General features: G+C 40.5%; 1 protein-coding gene across 2 annotated transcripts in view; it reads right to left on the minus strand.

Moving 5' to 3' along the window:
- Nucleotides 1-7,258: 7,258 nt before the first annotated feature.
- Nucleotides 7,259-20,510, minus strand: part of Tnks2 (tankyrase 2) — a 56,493-nt gene continuing 43,241 nt past the window's right edge. For both annotated transcript variants that reach the window (XM_041660933.1, XM_041660932.1), the window contains 7 exons: nt 20,291-20,411; nt 18,051-18,148; nt 16,719-16,793; nt 15,006-15,111; nt 12,198-12,384; nt 9,941-10,097; nt 7,259-9,431 (listed from right to left, as the gene is read on the minus strand). In XM_041660933.1, the coding sequence (XP_041516867.1) occupies nt 9,369-9,431; nt 9,941-10,097; nt 12,198-12,384; nt 15,006-15,111; nt 16,719-16,793; nt 18,051-18,148; nt 20,291-20,411 (807 nt within the window). In that variant the 3' untranslated portion in view covers nt 7,259-9,368. The remainder of the gene's footprint in view (nt 9,432-9,940; nt 10,098-12,197; nt 12,385-15,005; nt 15,112-16,718; nt 16,794-18,050; nt 18,149-20,290; nt 20,412-20,510) is intronic.

The following is a 20,510-nucleotide window of genomic DNA, read 5'->3' on the forward strand; positions in this document are numbered from 1 at the left end:
GAGATGGCTCAGTGGTTAAGATTCAAGTCAGTCGGAGCTATGGAATGAACTTTGTCTTTAAAAGAAAAGGGGTGGGGGTGGGGGTGGGGGCAGTAACTAAGGCAAAGAGAAAGATCATAGGACTATGCCGGAGAAGGTAAAGTGCTTGCTATACAAGCAGTAGGACTTGAGTTCAGCTCAGCAGAATTCATAAAAAAGGGCATAAGTACTCAGAGAACTGGATAAGGCGGCGAGGGCTTGCAACTTCAGTGCTGCCTGGTGGAGACAGGAGGACTCCTCAGGTTTCCTGGTCAGCCACTCTAGCCAATCTGTGGGCTCCAGATTCAGAGAAGAGACTTTGTCTCAAAAAAAAAAAAAAAAAAAAAAAGGTAAGAGGAGGACATTTCTGGCTTCCACACACATGCATACATACATGAACATACTCAAATGAACACACACACACACACTGATACAGGAGACTTGCAAGTACCTAAAGGACAGGTACCAGTACTCCATTACAGCACAGATGAGGCTCCAATTCTGAGCTTCCTGAACTTCTTTCTTCCTCCTGTGCCACTGTCCAGAGACAGCAACGTATATAACTAGCTGACCCCAACCGAATCTTTGTTGTTGTTGGCTTTGGTTTTTGGAAACAGGGTTTCTTTGTAGCTTTGTAGCTTGTCTTGGACTCACTCTGCCTGTCTCTGCCGCCCAAGTGCTGGGATTAAAGGTGTGCGCCGCCTCCGCCTGACCCTCAATTGCATCTTAGCACCTTGGGCCTGTGACTGAATGAGAATCTCAGTATTTAGCCAAGATGCTTTCTATCCAGATGAAAGAAAAATTAAAAGGAGTGACAATAACTGAGCCACGATGGAATATGTTTAGAAAAATTTCCCTTCAGAGCTGGGGGCGTAGCTAGATGGTAGAACACTTGCTTGGTATGCACTGCGTTCTAATTCCAGCATCCCCGAAACTTAATTCTCTTTTGACTGAGTTAACTGAGTTAGACTGATGTAGAGTAGATATGTGTGGAGATTATTGTTGAGAAGAAAAATACAAGATGTCTTTCAGATTACTCTTTGTGTTTTAAAAGAAGAGAAAAAAGAAGCTTGCATGTATCATAAATAGATCCTCTGAATTTGATCCCTAGCAACACACACATGCCATGCATATGCTCATGTGTGTGCGCGTGCACACACATTAATAGTTAATTTAATATGGGGAAACCAGAAGAATGGGGAATAGGGATAGGAGAGAGACCTTCTCGTATACCTTTCAGTTTAATAGTTTTGAGCTGTATAAATGTAATCATATTCAAAAATTAACTGCTATTTAAAAACAAACATGAAACTCATACTTTGGCTTTTTTCTCCTACCATTCTGTAGTATTCAAGCGTATGCCCATGCATGTGTGTATAACGCAACATGAAGTGTAATGTGTGGTCTGAGAGTTAATATTAGCAACTAAGACTAAAGGGGGCTGGCAGGAGGGCTCAACGGGTACAAGTGCTTGCTATTTGCCATGGCATATGACACCTAGTAAATACATTAACAAATAAAATATAATAAAAAAAAAGTCGTGCAGTGGTGGGAGTCGTGCACTTGGGAGGCAGAGGCAGGTGGAGTTCCAGGACAGCCAAGGCTACACAGAGAATCCCTTTTTCCAAAAACAAAACAAAAAACAAACAAAAACAAAACATAGAATAAATGAAACTGATTGCCAACAGTCTCGGACAATCAGTGGTACTTAGTGTATTACAGCCAATGAGCTAGAGGGAGTTATGAATTTACACACAGCTCTGCAGTTGTGTGTGTGTGTGTGTGTGTGTGTGTGTGTGTCATCAGAGTCCTTGATGAGATAAGGAACTGCCTTCCCAAGGAACCTGTCTCAAGGTCAGCCAAGCCTGCCCCAAATCTTGTTAAGATCCTGTCTGCTCATTGAGTGTTCTCATTGAGTCTGCATCGCTATCATCCAATCCTGATGCAAACCAGTACCAAGAGTCTTCAGTTCCCCCATACCCAGTAGACAATCTAATTAGACTGTCATTCAGGCTTTGAATCAGTGAGCTTCAAGGGCATTATTGTGTTCATTTAATATGAATGTCCCCAGCACCAACTGGAAGAGTCATAAACAAGACTTCTTGTCCACGTGTTTTGTTTTGGAGGTAGCTTCACAAGGTATTACTTGTGAGAAACGAGTCTGGATGCTAACTAAAATTTCCAAGTCCATACTTAACAGATAATCAGAATAAAGTGTTCTTTAAATTCCTCATGATATGGGTGTATGTGTTGGGAAGGAAGGGAAGGTCTCATGTTACAGCTCAAGATTTGAAGACAGGCTAGTCTTCCTGCCTCAGTTCCCCCAACCCCTAGAGGTGGGATTGATTACAGGTACTGATTCTAATGGCAACCAGCCTTGAGAACTCTTTTTCACAGTGGATATCAGACAACTTCCTATTGCTCAAGACAATAAAAATGATTGATTCCTGGGTCATAGTCTTCAATTAAATCAGAAAAATTAAATTCATTTCTGAATACAGATTAGGGACATAGCTCAAGTACATTGAAATAGATTTCATACCAGAAACAGTCTAACCCTGAAGATAAAAAGTAAGTACGTCCTTTAAAAAAGTCCCGCAGCTATGCAACGAAGAGACTGGAGCTTGTGCTGGCAAAGGGTGATCGCCTTGTAGACATAGTCCTGGAGAATCTGGAAGGCATTTTAACATCAGGACAAACACATTGAGCTCTCGCTTCACTTTCTTTTCTAGAGATTCTGTGAAATTCTGGAGATTTTACACACACACACACACACACACACACACACACACACACGTGGATACATCCTATATCCTTCTGCCATGGCAGACATTGCTTGCTGTTCACTGGAGTGTTACTTTTATTTCATGGGGCTCAAGTACGTTGAAAGGATTCTTCTGTAAGTAGTCCTGCCTCCCAAGGCAAAAAGATAGTAACAGGTTGGGGAGATGGTTTGATGGATAAAAGCATCCCTCACATACATTTGAGGATCTGAGTTCAAAATACTAGACCTGATATAAAAGCTGGAGCACAGTGTGAGGCACTGAAGGGCGAGTGGGTCTGGTCTCTGCGGCACAGAAACAACAGAAATCCTATCTCTAACATGGAAGGTGAGACCCGAACCCGAGGCTCTCCTCAGTCTTCCCCACACGGTGCAGCAAAGAGGTGTTGAAACCCAAACAGCCCCTCTGGAAATGCACAGTGACCCTTTGCCTGGCCAGATGGGAGAGGGCTGTGTGGCCAGCTCCTTCTAATTACCTCCACAAACCCCACCCAGCAAGACAGAAAAGATTGTGTGGTGCAACGGAGAAGCGTGCAAATGCAGACCTCTAATCCTATCAGGAATGCTCAGGGTGTTAATTTGACTATCTTTCACAGATCATAAATCTCCTTGGGCTGCCCACACCATCAAGCCAAGCCCCTTCAGTAGCTGGCAGTTGGAGCGCAGCAGCTGGGATCATGCCTCAGTAAAGCCCAATAAAGAGCTTTGTACGGGAGAACTGGAGAGCAGCTTCTCACATTTGGATACAATGGAGCAAAACAGTGGGCAATGTGAATGTCTGATTATCCAGACGGGTGGTCTCCCGGGTGCCTTCCTGCCCACTGAGCCATGGATCCTTGCTCATTAACCATTCTTCGCACACAGATGGATCCATCGTATTCCCAATGGACAGCACAAACTCCCATTGGATTAGCTTTTATACTCCCTGTCTATAAATAACAGACTATATAAACTTCCACTGGAACCTGCTAGCCTTTTTCTATGAAAATCTATTAACCGGCAGCCAGGTCACTTCTACCCAGACCCATTCTTTTGTTCAGTGGTCAGAACAGAAACTCTCCCCTTCTTCAACTGAAAGATCACTGTGAACAAATATGAGGTTGAAACTGTCACTTGGAACTGCTATAAGCCTTTCCATTACAGCTTCATCCTGACCTACCTGGGTCAGTTTAAAATACAGATGTTTGTGTTGTGGGGAATTGGAGCCTAGAGAGATGGCTGGGTAGCTAAGAGCACTAGCTGACCTAGGTTCAGCATTCAGCACCCACACAGTGGCTCACAAACATCCTCCAGGTCCAGGGGATCTGATGCACTCTCCTGGCCTAGGCGCTGATTTCCCTTGGCCTCCTTGGAAGGGATGCTCAAGTGGGTTTTTGCCTCAAGATAAGAGCTCTTCTGGTAAAGCGGTGAATTGACTGGGATAAGGAGGAAATGGGGTTCCTTTAGAGTCCTAGCGTGAGCTGAGACTATGAGAACCACAGATAGCTACCCATCTTGCATCTCAACGGTATGCATGTCTGTGGCTTTCTCCCAGATGCCAGGAATATAGCACATTTAGGGTGAGTTTCTGAAAACAGGGGTGTCAGGAAGGACTCCACTTACCAGTCATGGGCTCTGAGTTTAAGTTCTGAGTGCTCCTGCTCTCATCAGAAGATGGACTGAATCTCTAATATGGGATTATCTGGCTCAGTGTATAGGGAGTTGGGTGATATATATTACTGCTATAACTGGTGGTAGACTTGAGAATAACTGACTGGTATTATTTTTAAAAGTTAATATTCATACACACGTTTGGTTCCAATCCCACCACTATTCCTCCCTCTTCCAGTGACTCCCCTATCCCCTTCTCAATGTCATGTAGTAACACCCAGAGTCCACTTAGTGTTTGATCGGATGGGCATGGGTGTGGAGCCATCTACTGGAGCTTCATCTGTATTCCTGGAAAAAGCTACTCCCTCTTTTTCAGCAACCATCATTTGCCAAATAGCTAAAGGACTTCATAAGCCCCTCTTCCACCTACGCCTAGATTTCTGTTGGCTCGATCTTAGTTATGTGTGCAAGAGCCCTGTCACATCCAGTAAATAGTTCTGTTGTAGACAGACTTGTAGCTCTTTAGATCTTGGATCCCTTTTCTGTGCTGATCCCAGAGCAGTGTGGGGAGGTTGTAACAGATACTCTAGTTTAGAGTTGAGTACTCCATAGTCTCTATTCTTCACCTCTTGGCAGTCAACCGCTTAGAAAACTCTGACTTACTTCTATTACTAGTTGTAGCCTTGCTATGCGGTTACTGCTGCAGTATCTCTACTAGCTTGCTCCCTCTATGTGATGGTGTGTAGACTGGAAGGGATGAATGGGCAGGGGAGATGGCTCAGTGGGTGCTGGCTGCACACGCGAGAACTAAGTTCAAATCCCCAGCACCTATTTACAAAGCTGGTTGTGTGCAGTAATGTGCAACAAAATAACATCCTATTGTGTGATCAGGACCGTCTCCTGGCTTTTCTGATTCCCAAAGATCAGTTCCCAGCAGCAGCCATGCCTTGTCCATATAACTCTGGTAGAGTACATGCTGAGCACTATCAATGAATTTCTTGCAAAAAGCTAACCATTCAGACCAATCCCTCCACACTGGGTTTAAGCCCTGTCAATAACCTTGGGTTCCTCTTAAGGTTAGGATGTCAATCGCCACCGTTACAACTGGAGTGGCACACGTGTGTTTGTGGCTGTGTTCCCCTGTTCTGGGGGCAATGAAAGGTTCAGGTGGCAGACTTCTACTTTTTCTGAGTTGCCTTTTAGTTTCTTAGTGCTTTTTTATATGTTTGGGTATACTGCCTGCATGTATGCCTATACATCACCTGCTTGGCACAGGCCTGCGATCCAAGTACCAAGGAGGCTGAGACAGAACTGAGTTTGAGAGCGTCCTGGACTAAGAAGGCTTGTTTCAAAGAATCTAAACAAATAAAATAATTACATTTTATTTTGTGTGAACATGAGATGTGGGGATGGGTGAATGTGCACGTGTATACATGAAGGAAGGCAACACAGAGTCAGTTTTTCCCCTCCCATCATGTGGATCCCAGGGATCAGCCTTTATTTGCTCATCTAGACACTGGCTGACTCATTCCTCCATTCAAGCCTGGCTGTCCACCTGTCTCTGCTTCCCTAGTGCTGGGGTTAAAGGTGTGCACTACCACCTGGTTCTAAAACTTTTCAAATTACCCCAATTCCCACACAGGGTTTCTGTGTAGCCCTAGCTGTCCTGGAACTTCCTTTGTAGGCTGGCCTAGAACTCAAGAGATCAGCCTGTCTCTGCCTCTCAAGTGCTGGTATTAGAGGTATGTGCCACCACACCTAACTCAAATTATAATTTCTAGTCTTTTGCAGATCAATAATTTTATAAAGAAAGATTAAAAATTTGCATTATTAATTTTTTTTGATAGTGCTGGGTAGGCTTGCTTATTGCTTGGTAATTGCTCTACCACTGAGTGGCATCCTCTCTTTTTTTTTCCCCTTTTCCACTGGATGGAAAAGGGGTGTGAAGACAGAGCCCATTAGCAGAGCGCACTTTGTAGATTCCTGTGTATGCTGGCCCATCATTCTAGGACTCCCGGCATCCATGTTACAGGAATAGCAACTGTGAGCGAGTGCCTAAGTGGAGAGGACAAGTAATAGTAGTAACTATTTCAGGCCACAACCCAGTAGGCCAGGAAACACAGGGTATGTCCAGGGACTTAGGGGGCGGTGAAAGGCAGAATTCTCCAGGGACCACTGCACACTTTCCATCACTGGAGTCTGCTAACTGGACAGGACAGGGGGTAAAGGCACGCACAGTCGAGAACTAATTGTTAAAAGCTTTGGGAAATTTATTTGCAAGTTTTCTTTCCTCAACCTGCAAACAACTGGATCACATCATACGTGGGCATGCACTCAGGAAACAGCAAGCAAACACTTCAGTATCATCTTAGGTGAAGCAGGAAGATAAAGCAGTTTAAATAGACTTCAGAGTGAGACTGGGGATACCTGTACCAGCACTCTCTTCTCATGGAACACTGAGGACTGATTACATACAGGTCATCAGCACACGGAAATAGAAAATACACCACTTTTTTTCCTTCTAGAGAAAAAATATGACTGAGATTCGGAAACTTATCAAGAATGTTTTTGACATAGAAAACAAAAATATATTTCTCTTTATAAGCTAAGCAGACTGGATTTCATGAATTTTTAGGACCACCACCGTCATCTCGGATGGTGTAAACGTTCGAACACGTGTTACTCTTATCATAAAGATCTGAATAAGTACGGCCACAAGAGCCAACGTTTCACATTCATGCTGCACTGTGACACCAGACTCAAAATACACCGTTTTCCCGAAATCCTGATTTACTAGAATCTCAATGAATTGCTCAAGGACCATTCAACACATTTACACTACTCCAGTAATTATCATGCTCCCCAGAAAACAAGTAAACAGTTTATTAAGAATTACGTGAGGGCATGGAATGTGATACAAGTGACACAGATGGGCGGAAGAGCACCACACACACACACATTAAATTCACTTCAAAAAAAAATCACAAGGCAAAAGAAAAAACAATTCCATCATTATAAAGTAAGATATTTCATGCAAAGCACTAAGCCACACCCCCAAACTCCCAGCTCCCAATAAACATTGCCATGCTAGCGCATTTACCACAGTGGAAAACAACACAAGTAAGCAATGGGTTAGAGGAGGTAACACAGCTCATAACAACATGATTTTACATGAGAAACAATTCCAGATCCACGCAGAGTATAATATAGGCCAAACTTGAGCAGTATGTAAATATAAATCCCACTAATTAATTTCACTATCTTTTAACTATAAAACCCAAAAGCTTACAGAATCTGAAAATTTTATAAAATTTGGCATACTCTTTTTATGTTTCAAGAAATGATTTTAGGATCACATTTGTAATTAACAGAGAGCTATATAAAAAGCACTTCCAGATCAGGTTTTAACCACTTAATCCTTAACAATTTACATCAGAGGAATAAATCCAGAAATACATTTCTCTTAATTCATAGACAATAAATTTGACTTTTGAGCAACTATATGTACAAGTTTCTATAAAGAGCAGTTAATTAAGTGACAAGTAAATGTGAAACAAAGATAAAGTGTTGCAGAGAGGAAAGAGGACATCCTCATTTACAAAGACTTAGGTGGGTCCTTGATTTCTGGGTGTACTGCAGGAAGGTAGGCCTCTGTGCAAGACGATGATTACAGGGCTTACATTAGAACAGTCTAGAGTGGCCTGTCATGGAAAGTAACTTCTCCCACAGCTGCCATGCTGAACATAAGCCCGTGACGGCGTATTTCCAACTGGGCAGAATGCCTTGGCAGGAGTAGGAAGCACTGGGTTTGTCCATTCCAGAGGCTACCCACAGCTCATAGACGGATATACTCACACTCATGGTTCTGGGTTGTGTTTACTCATGATAAGTAGACTTGGCCATAAATACAACCAAAAGTTCAAGAAAACCTTAAAAAAAAAGAAAAGAGATAGAGATAGAGATAGATAGAGAGAGAGAGAGAGAGAGACAAGAAAAGACATACTCCCACTCACTATTCCTCCCTTTTAGACTGAGGTCGTTAGAACTGATTGGGAAATTGCTCAGGACTGCCTTCCCCTTAACTAAAACTGAACTTCTACCTACATTCCAAGATCAGAGCCAAGGCTTAGGCCTCTTGAAACCTTGTGGGAGCGTGCTCTGATGTTCAGAACATCAGAAAGCTCTCTAAAGCAAGAACTCGAGTTTGAGGCCATAGAAAAGGCTTCTTGAGCCATCAGTCCCCACCAGTCCCCACCAGAGCTCTCTGGAATGTGTGCCTTGTAGATATAAAGGCATCACAAAAGAAATTCCCAGAGTAGCCACAAAATTCTTAAATGAGAAAGTATTTCTTGTGAGAGAAATGCTTCCATCAGGCAAATTAAATTTGATAAATCAATGTTTTCCCACTAAGTCTCCACCAGCAACCCAGCAGCCTCTGGAATCAAATGTAGCGATCACTCAGGCGATGACAGATGAAAACACAGATGAGCAACACATATGAAAATACTCTGTAAACCGCTGCAGCTCTAGAACAGTTTATAGTACAAAGCAATGTAAATAAATATCGGGCTAGTACAAAAGCTCTTATTTACATTTTACAAATGAAATTGTATTCAGTGTAAATGCTGTGTTTTAAAGAACACAGGACTGATTAGTAAAATGAGTTCTGTTGAGGGCATCACCATTTTTGTTAGAATCAATACACAATGTATAAAAGATTCAAGTTAACTGTTTATAATTTAGTACAGATAAACCCAGTTGAACCTGGAATGGCATCTGTTAAAGTGCTGAGAAACAGGAAATACTTAGAAACACTGTACATTATTAAAGCTTTATCAAGTCAGAATGTTAAGCTTCTTTCACATTTTTATCGTTTTTGCCACAGGCTTGTAGCCAGGATGAATTTTTTTTCCAGCCAAGGAGTGAACCTTAAGAGGCCAGCAGTTGCTTCGGGACGTTAGGTTTGGTGGAATTGGTTTCAGCCGTCAACCATACCTTCAGGCCTGACAATCTGGTAAGTAATTAAATATTCAGGATAAGCCTGGAAGAGAAAGATTAGTTCAAGTGTTAAGGTGTCCTTGCATAAGCATCCCAAACCTTGAGGAGTCTGCAGACCAGAACTACCTGGGGATATTTCTCGAAATATTCCCACCCTGATTCTGCTCCTTTAGGTCCTCTCAGCAGGCAGGTCTAGGGTGGGTATTAAGTCATGTCTGCTGCTGTCAGTATCTGAGGGAATTCTGCCACCAACCCTGACTTAGGATGCTGCTCTAGACCAGCACTTTAATAGGGTTTTGTCACTGACAGCAAGAAAGAATTAAACATCACTGCTAAATTTTATAGAAAAAGGGGAAAAAGATCCAGTAATGACCGGCAAACTTTGAACAGGTTAGATAGGTTTATCAACTTTTTTTTTTTTGATTTTGAAAATCTATGCCAAATATTTTATTCGTAAATTTCCAAGCCTGAAATTATCACCCCCGCACCCAAATCCAGTTAAGGCAACATGTAAGAGCCACACACTGCTGAAGACAAACAGAAATGAAGTACCTGCTCTCCTCTGTAAATCACATACTCGGCTAACGCCAGGCCGTTTACACTGGGCCGCCCAGTGACTGAGTGATGGCCGGGAGGAGAATGTGCCATTTTCATTGCACTGAACTGCAGAAAAGACTTTCCTAAGGTCACTCGGCAAAAGAGCAGCTGCCTAAAACATGAAAAGGAAAATTTCACCCTGAAAACAGATCGAACACACAAACCCAGAACAGTGAAGTTTTATGTCAATAACTATTTCCAGACAACCAGTAAGTATTGTGTTCCAACAACAGCTTAGGGGAGCCAGAGAACACTGCACAGAAGATAAATCAAACTCAAGCATTCAATTTACAGAATTTAAAATTCTGTAGCCCCTAAACAGCACAGATTTGTGACCCAAAACAAAAATGGTAATTCATACCCAGAAGGTACCTCCTGATATAAAACCTAAGCCTAAACGTAGGGGAAATAATGGCAGAAAAGCTGGGCCTAGTGAATACTAACACTCAGGAGGCCGAGGCAGGAGGTTTGAGGACAGCCTGGGATAGAGTGACACTTGTGTTGTCGTCCCCCACCCTCGCCACACATACAATGTGGGGGGGGGAGACAAAGACAAAGAGAGATAGCAAGAGAGCAGGGTGGGGGAGAAAGAGAGGGAGGCAGACAGACAGGAAACCAGTAAAGTGAGACTTTCTATGTGTGGGTATGATGTGGGGAGAGGAGTATTAATTCTTATTTTTTGTTTCTGTTTTTGTAGACAGGTTTCTCTGTGTAGCCCTGGCTGTCCTGAAACTCCCTCTGCCTGCCTGTCTCTGCCTCCCAGGCCAGGGATTAAACATGGTGCCTAGACAGAAGTATTGCTCTAGCAATGCTTCACCCAGGAACTTGGTGGAAAATCCAGTGCTACAGTCTCATCCCAGCCATGCAAGAGGTGGGGCCTAGAGGTCTGCATGCTTGTTTTGTTATTTTTCAAGATTTTTATATTATGTGTATGGGTATTTATTTGTGTTGGGAATATTATTTTGAGGTGTGTGGCTTTTGTTTATGCAGCACTTGTTTAACTCTGTGAAGTTGTGTTACTGTGCCTGTCTAAAACACCTGATGGTCCTAATAAAGAGTTGAATGGCCAATAGCGAGGTAGGGCTAGCAGGCAGAGAGTATAAATAGAAGGAGAAATCAGAGTGGAGGAGGAGGACACCAGCGGTCAGTCACCCAGCTACACAGCAAGCCACGGAGAAAGAAGTAAAGAAAGGTATAGAGAAATAGAGAAAAATAAAAGCCCAGAGACAAAAGGTAGTTGGGATAATTTAAGAGAAGCTGGCAAGAAATAAGTTAAGGCTGGGCATTCATAACTAGGAATAAACTTCTGTATGTGATTTATTTGGGAGCTGGGTGGTGGGTCCCTCAAAAAGCCAAAAGGGTAAAACATCACACACATATTGTATGTATGTATGTATGTATGTATGTATATATTATGTGTATGCCCTGCTCAAGGAGGCCAGAAGAAGGTGTCAGATCTCCTGGCATTGGGAATTACAGATGGTTGTGAACTACATGGGCAAAAAGAATTAAAACCTTGTTCTGTAGGAGTAAGTTCTTTTTACTGTTGTGCCTCTTCTCTACACTCAGCAGTCTGCATTTTAACAAACTTTCAAGGTAATTCTGACATATCCTAAGGCTTGAAAAGTATTGCCCAGGCCTGAAAAAAATCAGGGCCCTAACTGTGGAATAAATCTTAGTAACTAATGTTATTTGATCTCTCAAATGGCAAAAGAAACTTTATGTGCCTACAAAAATTTTATAAATTAGGGTTAAGTTACCTAAATGATTTAAAGAACTGAGAATAGGCAACTAACTAAAAATTAGTTTTTCTCTGTGTAACTAAAAGTTAGGATTTCTCTGTGTAGCTTTGAAACCTGTCCTGGAACTCACTCTGTAGACCAAGTTGGCCTCGAATTCACAGAGATCTGCTTACCTCTGCCTCCCCCGCCCCTCCCCCATGCTGGGATTAAAAGTGTGCACCACCACCCAGCTCACCTCAGCATTCTTTATGAAGTACAAGCATTCAAATGAGAAATTGAATAAATGCGTAGACTCATATGCTGGCCCATTCAGATCCTCCAGCAAATATTAGCTATTATTTTAACTTGTGAGGAGACAAAAGTTTTATCTGGATCCTTCACATTGTCAGATATGCTTTGCCCTTCAAGTTTCTCAAATATGTAATCAGTTTTCATCTAATTATTACCAAAACAAGTAATAAAAAACTCACCTGTGGCAAATGTAACAAGATCTGTCTTTGTGAATTGGACATCCAGTGCCACCTCCAATTCCATATACATACTGATTGCTTTTGGAAGAGTTTTCAGCAAAATAAATTCCAGCTCCAAACATGCCACCTATGTATGCATGCCTTTCATCAAAGCCCTTGTGAATAATTGCGTTCACAAAAGGAGACCCTAAAATACAAATAGGTGGGAAATAACAACTTAGAAAGCAAAACTAAAGCTTTTGGTAAGATAACTTTTCTAAGAAACTACGATTAAACTCAGGGCTTTGGGCATGCCAGTCAAGCACCGAGTCACATACCCAGCCCTGAACGTTAAATTCTTTGTTTTTGAGACAGTGTGTTTCTACACAGCCCTGGCTGTCCTGGAACTCACTATGCTGACCAGACTGGCCTTGAACTCAGATATTCACCTGCTTCTAACTCCTAGTGCTGAGTTAAAGGTGTCTGTCACCATACCCGGCCCCTGAATATTAATTCTTGAACATGAACCACTATTGAAAACACTATCAGCTGGCTTGCCATTTTTTAATATTTTGTTTTTGTTGAGACAGGGTTTTTTTTGTGTAATAGCTCTGGCTGTCCTGGGACTCACTCTGTATACCAGGCTGGCCTCAAACTCATAGAAATCCACCTGTCTCTGCCTTCTGAGTGCTGGGATTAAAGATGTCTGTCTGCCCTACCACCTGGTGCCATTTTTAAATTTTTAAAAAATACTTTATTTTCAATTATGTGTATGTGTGTGTGGATTGTGTACATAAGTGCATGTGTCTGCAGAGGACAGAGAGTGCTGTAGTCTCTCAAGCAGGAGGTACAGCAGTATGTGCTCATTACTGCTAAGCCGTCTCTTCAGAACCTGGCTTGTTATTTTTAGAGAAGGATTCCTAGTAGTAACAGAAATTCTAATAGGGTTGTGGTTAAGATGCTAAAGGACAGATTCAATCAGGAAAAAAAAAAACCCAACAAAACCCCAACATATTATTCATAATAACTGATGTAAAAGTTATCAAATTCCAGAGTCAAACAAATCCAGGACTGAGAGTGTCACAGTTCACTTTATATAGCAAAGCTAAACAAATACAATCAGGTCTTGCAATTCCCAGCAACCACAAGGTGGCTCACAACCATCTATGACTGAGATCTGGTGCCCTCTTCTGGCCTGCAGGCATACATGCAGGCAGAATACTGTATACATAATAAATAAATCTTTAAAAACAAAACCAGTAGTCTATTCACTAAGAGAAAAGAAAATATACTGTATTTTATTTTACAGAAATATTGAAAATAGAGCTATATTTTGAATTACTCCAAAAAATAAAACAAACAAACTCACCATTTATTATGTTTAGTTTAAAACACACAAACACACACACACACACAAACAAGAAACAACAAAAAACATTCAACAGCAGACTTGGTGGAATATGCCTGTAACTCCAGCACTTGGGAGATAGAGACAGAAGTATCAGAAGTTTATGGTCATCCTCCATTACACACAGTTTGAGGCTAGCTTTGGCTACAAGAGATGCTATCCAAAACAAGATAATCCATTCATTATAACACCAAGTTAATAAGTAATAAGTTAACACCAAGTTAATAAGTGTCATGAAATTATTGTCATGACCTTTTATGGCTTTAGAATGAGTACAAGAATCTGTCCAGTTATAACTATTCTAATAGGAGACTGTCAAGCTTAACACTTTTATCAATCTTTATAGTTTCTGAAGGGCCTGTGGGTAAGATACCCAAAGGCTTTGATAAACAATGTGAAAAACCTATATTTAGCTCTGCTATAAACCTGAAAAGACCAACACCTGCCAACTCAGGAAATAAAACCATCTTTTTAAGCATGACAAACCATGGTGCTTTCAGTCCCAGAAGCATTTCCAGTAACCTTTCTGGGTTCAAAGACAATTGCTTTTTTTTTTTTTTAAGATTAGAAGGAAGTTAAATGTGGTTTTGACACATTAAACAGAATATGAGGGCCAAAGGCAGGTGGATTTTTGTCAATTTTAGGCTAGCCTGTGCGCTGGTAGTGAGAACTTTTCTCAAAACTCAACAACAATAGAATAGGATGTATTCAATCTACAAAGATGATTTTCATGTCTTTATCTAATTAACTAGCTATAAGTAAAATGCAACTTTTCAGAGTGACCTAAACATCAAACCTCTGTAAAGAAAACAAAAAAGAAAGGAATGGTCAGCACTCTTTTTTTTTGTTTTGTTTTTCAAGACAGGTTTCCCTGTGCAACAGTTCCAGAGTGCTGGGATCAAAGGCGTGCACCACCATCAACAGGCTAGCACTCTGATTTCTGCTTTTCCCTATCAAGGGAATTCACTAAAAATTCTGTCTCTCTCTCGTTCATTGTGTGTGCCTGCCTGCATGCCAGCACACACTTCAGAACTTACTTCTCTCCTTCCTCAGATGTTGGGGACTGAACTCAGGTCATTAGGCTTCTGTGATAAGGCTTTTACCTAATGAGCCATCTTGCTGGCTCCAAACGGGATAATCTTAATTTATAAAAATGTTCACTATCACAATATAAACACAAATGTAAAAGTTATAGGAACAGTATCTTAATTAAGAAGATGTAAGTTGCTGAGCAGTGGTGACACATGACTTTAATCTTAGTATTTGGGAGGTAGATCTCTGCGAGTTTGAGGCCTGTCTGGTCTAGGACAGCCAGGGCTACACAGAGAAATGCTGTCTCAAAAGGAAAGAAAAGAGGGCAACAACAACAACCACAGCAGTAACAACAACACACAATCACAGGAGGCCAGGTGAGAACGTACCATGAAATAACATCCTCTCATTCGCATGGTTGTGGTTTTCTTCGGAAACTTCTTTTCTCCGGTGTGTATACCTTTCCCATAATTTCTTGTTACAAACCTTTTGAATCTTTAAAAACCAGGGAAATTAAATAATTCTTTTTATCTTAACAAAAAACACCACACACTAGAAAAGAATCAATTCCCATAAGCTGTCCTCAGACCTTCACCTGTATGTGCTTGTGCACACAGTGTGTATCTGTGAGTTTACATGCAGTAACAGCTTTTTCCAAAGGACAAAAAGACCACACATGACCACGAAGGGGCCAAGAATATTTGAAAATTGCACAAAATACTTCAATTTTAAAATTACTCAAAATAGCAAGTATTACTTAAATAAAAATCATCACTGAAATACCTCAGATATGCTAAACTCCGTAGAGAAGAAAAAGAGCAAAGCACTCTGCGTTCCTGACTTGATCAGACTCAGAATACCACAAACATGATTTGAACTAGCGACCCACCACATGTTACCCCCCACCCCCTTCTTCCTATTAATCTCTTTTCCTCCAGTTCCTACTGGAGTTATCTCTATGGTCAAATGGACAATTCCAGCACTAAGTGCTACAGGACCTGCAGTCCCTAAGAGCACACATCAGAGCTACAGTTTAGTATTGGCTCAAAAAAATAAACAAATAAAAAATATAAGAAAGGAAAGAAAAAAATTCAAAATACTGGTAACAGATGTAATCAAGGACCATACATGGCACAAACTGACCTTATTTATATATAAATTAGAACAAAAATAAAGCCATTTTAGCACATGCACACACACAATTAAATTTGTACTGAAATACCTTTGAGGAGGAGGAAATGCAGCTTTTTCAAACTGAACATAGTAATTTAGAAATCAGCTTCTCTCCTGGTTTCACAGTTCACACACCTCCTTAGATAAGTGCTCCCCTTTGCCTGAATGATCTGACTGTAGCAGACACAATCAAGCCAACTAAGTAAGCCTTAGTGTAACCTAAAGGATGTATCCACTTCAAGGCATAGTGACACTCTTCAATAAGTTTGTTTTTTATTCGTTTTATCAAGACCGGATTTCTCTGTGTAATCCTGGCCGTTATGGAACTTGCTCTGTAGACCAGGCTGGCCTTGAACTCAGAGATCTGACTGTCTCCACCTCCTAAGTGCTAGCATTAGAAGTCATGCACCACCTTGTTTAACCAAAAATAAATGACTGTTTTTTTTAAAGATTTATTTATTATGTATACAATGTTCTTTTTGCATGCCTGCTTCCATGCTAAAAGAGGGCATCAGATCTCCTTATAGATGGTTGAGAGCAGCCATGTGGTTGATGGGACTTGAACTCAGGACATCTAGAAGAACAGGCAGTGCTCTTAATCTCTGAGCCATCTTTCCAGTTCAAAAATAAATGAATCTTAGAAAAAAAAAAAAAGCTACGCATGGTGGCCCACACATCTGATCTTAGCTCCAGCACTAGGGAGGTTAGTGCAGGAGACTCAAATTCTAGACTTGCCTAAGTAGATAGTGTAACCCTGTCTGAAAAGAAAAAATGAAGAGAGCTTTTGAGAATTTTAAGTTTTGGAGGACACAGTCTTCCCCTCAGTAGTCCCCGAAGTCATGTCAAAGAGCACTCTGCTGGACAGATCATTATATTCTTACCACAGTCACTTAAAGCTGGGGCTATGGAAAGTAATACTTTACTGTTACCTTGAGGATATTGTATCTGTTGAAGATGCCACCTGCATGACCTCCATCTCTGTGCTCTCGAACAGTACTTTGCATCTGATGGAAAAGAATAGAAAACATAGACATTAGTTTTGCCATTCTGACTTGGGGAACATGGTTTTGATTCATTTGTTCCTATTTTTTGAGAATCCAAGATAAGTTTTAATATTTTTCTTGAAAGGACAAAAATTCTATAAACTCATGAGTATTATTTTTTTCTTCTTTCGAGACTGGGTTTTTCTCTGTGTAGCTCTGCATGTTGTAGAACTTAGGCCAGGCTGGCCTTGAACTCAGAAATCTGCCTGCCTCTGCCTCGAGGGCTGGAATTATCATGAGCATTATCTTCTAGAGATGACCACTGAGCATCCTAAAAACATATTTATAGGTGAAAAGTTACATAATGAAAACTAAGAAGAGAATAAAAAATGTTAAACATAAAAGCAAAACAATGGTTTATCTGTGCTGATATTAGCCTAAATAAAACATAATATATATTTTCTTTAGAGTATGAGCTTTAGAAGTAAATCTCACTCAATTTTATATCTGTGCTTAATTTAAACAGATGAAGCACATGTACATCAGAGTGTAAAGAGGACTCTCCAGAAGGATGTGATGGCACACACCTTTAATCCCAGCACTGGGGAGTCAGAGGTAGCCTGGTCTAGAGAGTGAACTCCAGAACAGCCAGGGCTACATATTGAGACCTTATTTCAAAAAAAGAAAAAGAAAAAGAAAAAAAAAAATCACAAAGGGGTGTGTATGTGTGTTAACACTATCTACATGCTGAGAACTGCCTGAGCTCCCTCACTTTGTAATTGCCTTTATAAAGGGAGTGAACACTAGCACTATTTTCAAATGAGAGTCCTCTCCAACAGAATTCTGGTTCCACACTAACTGAAGTAGTAATCCAAGTACCTAAAATTAAGGCTAATTAAGAAATTCATTGTAGGGGGCTGGAGAGATGACTTGGTGGTTAGGAGTGCTAAGTGCTTTTCCAGAGGACCAAGGTTAAATTCTCAGCATCCACATGGCAGTTGCTAACTGTAACTTCAATTCTACGGGAACCAACACCTTCACACAGACACTCATGCAGGCAAAACACCAATGGAAAATATAAGTAAATTAAGTTAAAAGGAGTGTGTATGTGGGGGAGAAATGCATTGTAAATACTTCCAAATTTTTTAGGTGGGGAAAAGAGGGACAAACAAAACAACAATAAACAACAAAAATCCCACATCCAAATAGATCTGGAAATGTCTAGGAAGCACAACTGAGTCAACAACATGACCATTTTCTTAAGCGTGATGAACATACCTCTTCCTCCACAGACTGAAATTCTTTATCATCAGGAGACAGATCTATGAGAATTGTTCCACTACCAGAGTTGTTTAGAGTTAAATATGGATTAAGACCTATGAAATAAAATTTAGAAGTAAAAAACTGACAATAAAACACCACCAACCCAAAACAATCACATGATTTATCAAATACTACCAATTCCCCCAAATCTTAATTTCATAATAATTTAGACTTATAAAAATGCAGAAAGTGCAGACAGGCACACACTTCACCCAGCTTTCCCCAGGGCTATATAGAACTTTATGTAAACATATTACAGTTGTCAAAACTTACTAACACAGGCTTCATCTGGACTTCATAAATTCTTTCTACCAAGTCTCCATCATAACTCTTCCTCATAATTACAGAATGTGAAAGGATTACTTTATTAAAATAAAAGACTGAACAGTTACTAAAGGAAGTAATTTTAAGAAGAAAGTATGTTTATAAACGCATATATCCTCTTTCTCTTACAGGATCAAAACCATGATAGCACATTATATTCAGACTACGAGAGAGAGCGAGAGAGAGAGAGTGTGTGTGTGTATACCGATCTATATGTGTGTAGGCGCATGTGTCTACGTATACAGAGTTCAGAAGCCAGCATCAGATTCCTCAGCTGAGTTAGAGGCAGTTGCCCAGCTTATTATTGCTATGTGGGTTCTGAGGTCTGAACTCCGGTTCTCATAATCAGGCAACAGGTACTCTTAACCACTAAGCCATTTCTGTAACTCTAACTCTGCACACTAACTTTTAAAGACTCATTTGTATGTTTGTTTGCAGGTATGTATGTATGTGCAATGCCTTCAGAGGCCAGAAGAGGACACCTGGGAGCTGGATCTATTCCAGCTACTCTCTATGAGCTCAAGTAGCCATGTAAACCTGGGTCTTCCACAGAATCAGGACACCATCTCTGCTAGGCCATCTCTTCAGTCCCTCAAGTAACTATTCTTTAACCTAACAGGTTATAGCAGTTTTAGGGACTATTTATGAAAATTCCCTTTCCCTTACTGCTAATGAGTTTATAAACTCTTCAAATTACTTCTTTTAGTAGCAGTTCAGTCTTTTATGTTAATAAAGTAATCCCTTCACTTTCTTTAACTATGAGGAAGAGTTATGATGGAGACTTGAACAGCACCAGGCAATTAAAAACCATCCTATAAAAGTCCATAAAGTTTGCTACCTGATTACTGCTAACAAATTCTTTAAGAGTTTCAAACAAAATCCTTCTAATTTATTTGTCACATCTGTAATATAGTTTTTATCTTTTAGTATCTACAAAATCACCAAGCTCTGCTGTCCCCCCACTCTCCTTACTTTCCTATTTTACTCCCATTTCAGTTTAATGGAAAGTAAAAAATGTGGTTTTGACCCTTAAAATAATTCACTTTTTTTGTTGTTGTTGTTGTTGTTTGTCAAGACAGGGTTTCTCTAAAGCTTTAGAGCCTGTCCTGGAACTAGCTCTTGTAGACCAGGCTAGCCTCAAACTCACAGAGATCTGCCTGCCTCTGCCTCCCGAGTCCTGGGATTAAAGGTGTGCGCCATCACCGCCTGGCTAATTCACATTTTTTTATTTAGCTCTGGTACACACAGGTGCTAACATCTGTTGAGTGAATGTAATTTGCATTTTCCTTCAGCTAACAAGTTATGAAAATTCTTCTTTTTTTAAAAAGACTTTTATTTTATGTGCATTGGTGTTTGCCTGCATGCATGTCTACCTGTGTGAGGTATCAGATCCCCTGAAACCGGAGTTATAGACAGTTGTGACCTGTCATATGGGTGCTGGGAATTGAACTTGGGTCCTTTGGAAGAGCAGCCAGAGCTCTTAACTGCTAAGCCATCTCTCTAGCCTCTAAATCATTACATATCTTACCATATGTCTAATATAATTGTTATCTAGCATGTTAATATAAGAAAGATACTCATGCTCCAGATCTTTTAAAATTTTAACACCTTAGAGCTAGTGTAACTTCATTAATTATATCTTCCCATTTTCCAGGAGCTACCATAATCTTAAAATTTCTGCATGAGCCAAGGGATTTTCCTTTGGGTCATATATTTAACAGTAGCATCAGGAAGTTTTAACTATCAATAGAGGCCTTATCTTTGTTCAAAAACCCTACTATAAAGAGCCTGTCATATGACTTCTGAAGTGTTACACTGAGGCTACCTTTATAGAACACTTAAACTGTCAACCAGTTATCAAAATGAAATACCTTGTTGTCCAGAGATTAGTCTTTCAACCCCTTTAATCAGCTTGTGTCGATGTCCATAAGCATTGATTCCAATCTCTTTCAGCTCCTTGTGCCCCATCTCAACTAGCACGTCCAAGGTGATCTTATAAAAGAGAATAAAATTATTCAGAATGTTTATTTGATAGACACTTATAGATTTATATTCTTATTCATTTTTATTAAGATATATTTTATGTATATG

Source organism: Microtus oregoni, unplaced genomic scaffold (genome assembly GCF_018167655.1).
Source record: "Microtus oregoni isolate MIOR12 unplaced genomic scaffold, Mior012 000012F_ref0000307, whole genome shotgun sequence".
In the NCBI taxonomy this organism is placed as follows: domain Eukaryota; kingdom Metazoa; phylum Chordata; class Mammalia; order Rodentia; family Cricetidae; genus Microtus; species Microtus oregoni.